The 2,451-nt window shown below is 44.5% G+C and overlaps 1 protein-coding gene across 1 annotated transcript; it reads right to left on the bottom strand.

The window, feature by feature from the left end:
* Positions 1–335: 335 nt before the first annotated feature.
* Positions 336–1,013, bottom strand: LOC141638700 (uncharacterized). The gene is made up of 2 exons (XM_074448041.1): positions 650–1,013; positions 336–583 (listed from the first exon to the last, which is right to left on the bottom strand). The coding sequence occupies exons 1-2, from the start codon at positions 1,011–1,013 to the stop codon at positions 336–338; spliced, it is 612 nt and encodes a 203-aa protein (XP_074304142.1).
* Between the last annotated feature and the right edge of the window lie 1,438 nt (positions 1,014–2,451).

The raw sequence follows: 2,451 nt of genomic DNA, 5'->3' as shown, positions 1-2,451 counted from the left end.
GACATCAGGGCTGATGCCCTTAAGGTCATCCAACGAATATCCCATCGCCTTCCTATTTTCTTAAGAACGATCAATAAAGCGATTAATCGTCCGTCGTTGAGCTTAGCACTCACAATCACTGAAAACTGCTTAGTATCATCAAGAAAGGCATACTTAAGGTGAGAGGGAAGAGCTTTAAGCTCGGGGACCTTTATCTCGACTGAGCACAAAGTGTGTGCCAAGTTCTCTACCTGTTCCAGCTGAACGTCGACATCTCTATCTCATCCGTAGTAATTCCAAGCAATCGCTCGACATCGTCCTCGTCATCCGAAAAATCGCACACTCATCTAGAAACATCAAAGACTCTGCGGATCCTTAACTAAGGAATCCGACCAAAACTCGTAAGCAGACTCATCAATAATATCAACAGAATAACAAGTATCCTCTATCATTGGTCTAGACAAGGTCTCGGGCAGACTAAACGTAATCACATCATCCCCTACCTTTAGAGTCAAACGCCCAAGTTTGACATCAATAATAGCTCCAGCTGTACACAAAAACGGTCTACCCAAAATAATCTGGGTACGGGTATCCTCAGCAATATCTAAAACAATAAAGTCCACTGGGATAAAGAATTTGCCTACCTTGACAGGCACATCCTCTAAGATACCTAAGGGTCGTCTGACAGATCTGTCGGCCATCTGTAGGGTGATATTGGTCGTTTTTAGGTGACCCAATTTAAGCTTAGAAAAGATAGAATAGAGCATGACACTGACACTAGCTCCAAGGTCACACAGCGCCCTATTTATCACCACATCTCCTATAATACAGGAAATAGAGAAACTACCCGGGTCCTTCAATTTAGGGGGAGACTTTCCCGAAATTAGACTACTAGACTCTTCCATGAAAGCGACAGTAGCGGTTTCTCCAAATTCCCTCTTACGCGTAATAATATCCTTCATAAATTTTGCGTAAGGAGGTATTTGGGTAATTAACTCAGCAAAAAGAATGGTTACCTGAATGTTTCTTACCATATCTGCGAATTTGCTGAATTGTCTCTCCGTCTTTGTGTCGCGTAATCGACTCGGGTAAGGGACCTTGACCATAGGAAGTGGGTCCTCTTCTTTCTTTTTACCTTTATCAGTTCTTGACACCCTCGCAGCACAGGAGGGTACCCCACTACGATCAGCATTGGAATACGTGTCCGCAGGCTCATCATCTCTCGATCGAGGCTCAGAAGTGCTCGATCGAGAGCTTTTCTTGCTAACCTCTCTCGAACGAGAGGTTTTATTGTGCAGCTTACTCGATCGAGAAGCACCGTCTCTCGATCGAGGGGTTTCTTCCTCAGCATCGGTCGATCGAGAGGTAAGTTCACTCGATCGACCACCCTTCAGCAATTCTTCGTCATTTTGCTGAACAGTGATCCCTGCCTCGGCGTTTGAACTTTCTGGAGTATGTTCTGGTCCGTCATAAGTGCGACCACTCCTCAAACTTATTGCATTTACCGGGTCTTCCTCTAAGCACATTGACTCATACTTTTCGAGCAGTTTACGGAAGGCATCCGCACCAGATTCCTGCTCAAGATGTTGCGTGTGAATGGCGGCCTTTAGGTTGTACTCGACCTAAACATGGTCAGCATAAAGCTCGAGGGAAGAGCCTCCTTGCCTAAACTTCCGATAGGCCAGAACGCTCTCGGACGTAGCCATGCATGAAAAGGGTTTGTGTCCCCATTCGCCACATCTTCCACAAAATACCTCAATGGCTGAACTATAACCTGTAAGCACAAAAACACTCGGGCCAAGAATGAGAACTGTCTCAAAGAATAAATTCCCTAAGACAAAAGACAAACAAAGGAACTATAAAATTGCACCGCCTCCCCGGCAACGGCGCCAAAATTTGACACGGCTGTCGCAACCCTGTCAAAGATAAAACCAACGGGTCTCAACTAAATATAGCAGAGGCAGTCGGGTATCGAATCCACAGGGAGATGGGAATCCTATAGTCAACTAGGTCTGTCGAAAGTAACCAAAATAGGGGGTTTGTTTGTTTGTTTTCTAAAAACTACGAGTAAAGGAGAGAATAAAAGAAACGAGAGAGAAATGAAATAGAGATGAACAAGGGAGAAAGGTACTAGGATTGTCGGTTCACCATGGCTTCTAAAGTCCGGACTAAAATATAGATGCCCTAAATCCGAGCTGTGGGTAATAAACGTCACCTTTCGGTCCTTAGTTCGACCTAGGTAATACTAGTTTAGCTTTCGCCCTAGCTAGCATAAACCCTAATGAAACGCTGCAGAACTACTCCTTTTCCAATCTTTCGATCTAGGAGAAGGGGATATCGAGACAGTTAATTGAATGCGTCGACTCAAACAATTAAGAGATATTAAAGCAGCAGATGCATACAACTAGACTACGGTATTCTAATTAATTCGTCCTTCCTACGCCATGGCTACCCTAAATCCTAGCAAAGCGA

The sequence above is a fragment of the Silene latifolia genome, chromosome 1 (genome assembly GCF_048544455.1).
Source record: "Silene latifolia isolate original U9 population chromosome 1, ASM4854445v1, whole genome shotgun sequence".
In the NCBI taxonomy this organism is placed as follows: domain Eukaryota; kingdom Viridiplantae; phylum Streptophyta; class Magnoliopsida; order Caryophyllales; family Caryophyllaceae; genus Silene; species Silene latifolia.
This window is presented reverse-complemented; position numbering and strand designations above follow the sequence as displayed.

Coding starts and splice junctions, on each gene's coding strand:
- LOC141638700 (XM_074448041.1), bottom strand. CDS start 1,013: ATGGTAAGAAACATTCAGGTAACCATTCTTTTTGCTGAGTTAATTACC. Junction 584..649: donor ATCTGTCAGACGACCCTTAG/GTATCTTAGAGG, acceptor TTATTGTTTTAG/ATATTGCTGAGGATACCCGT.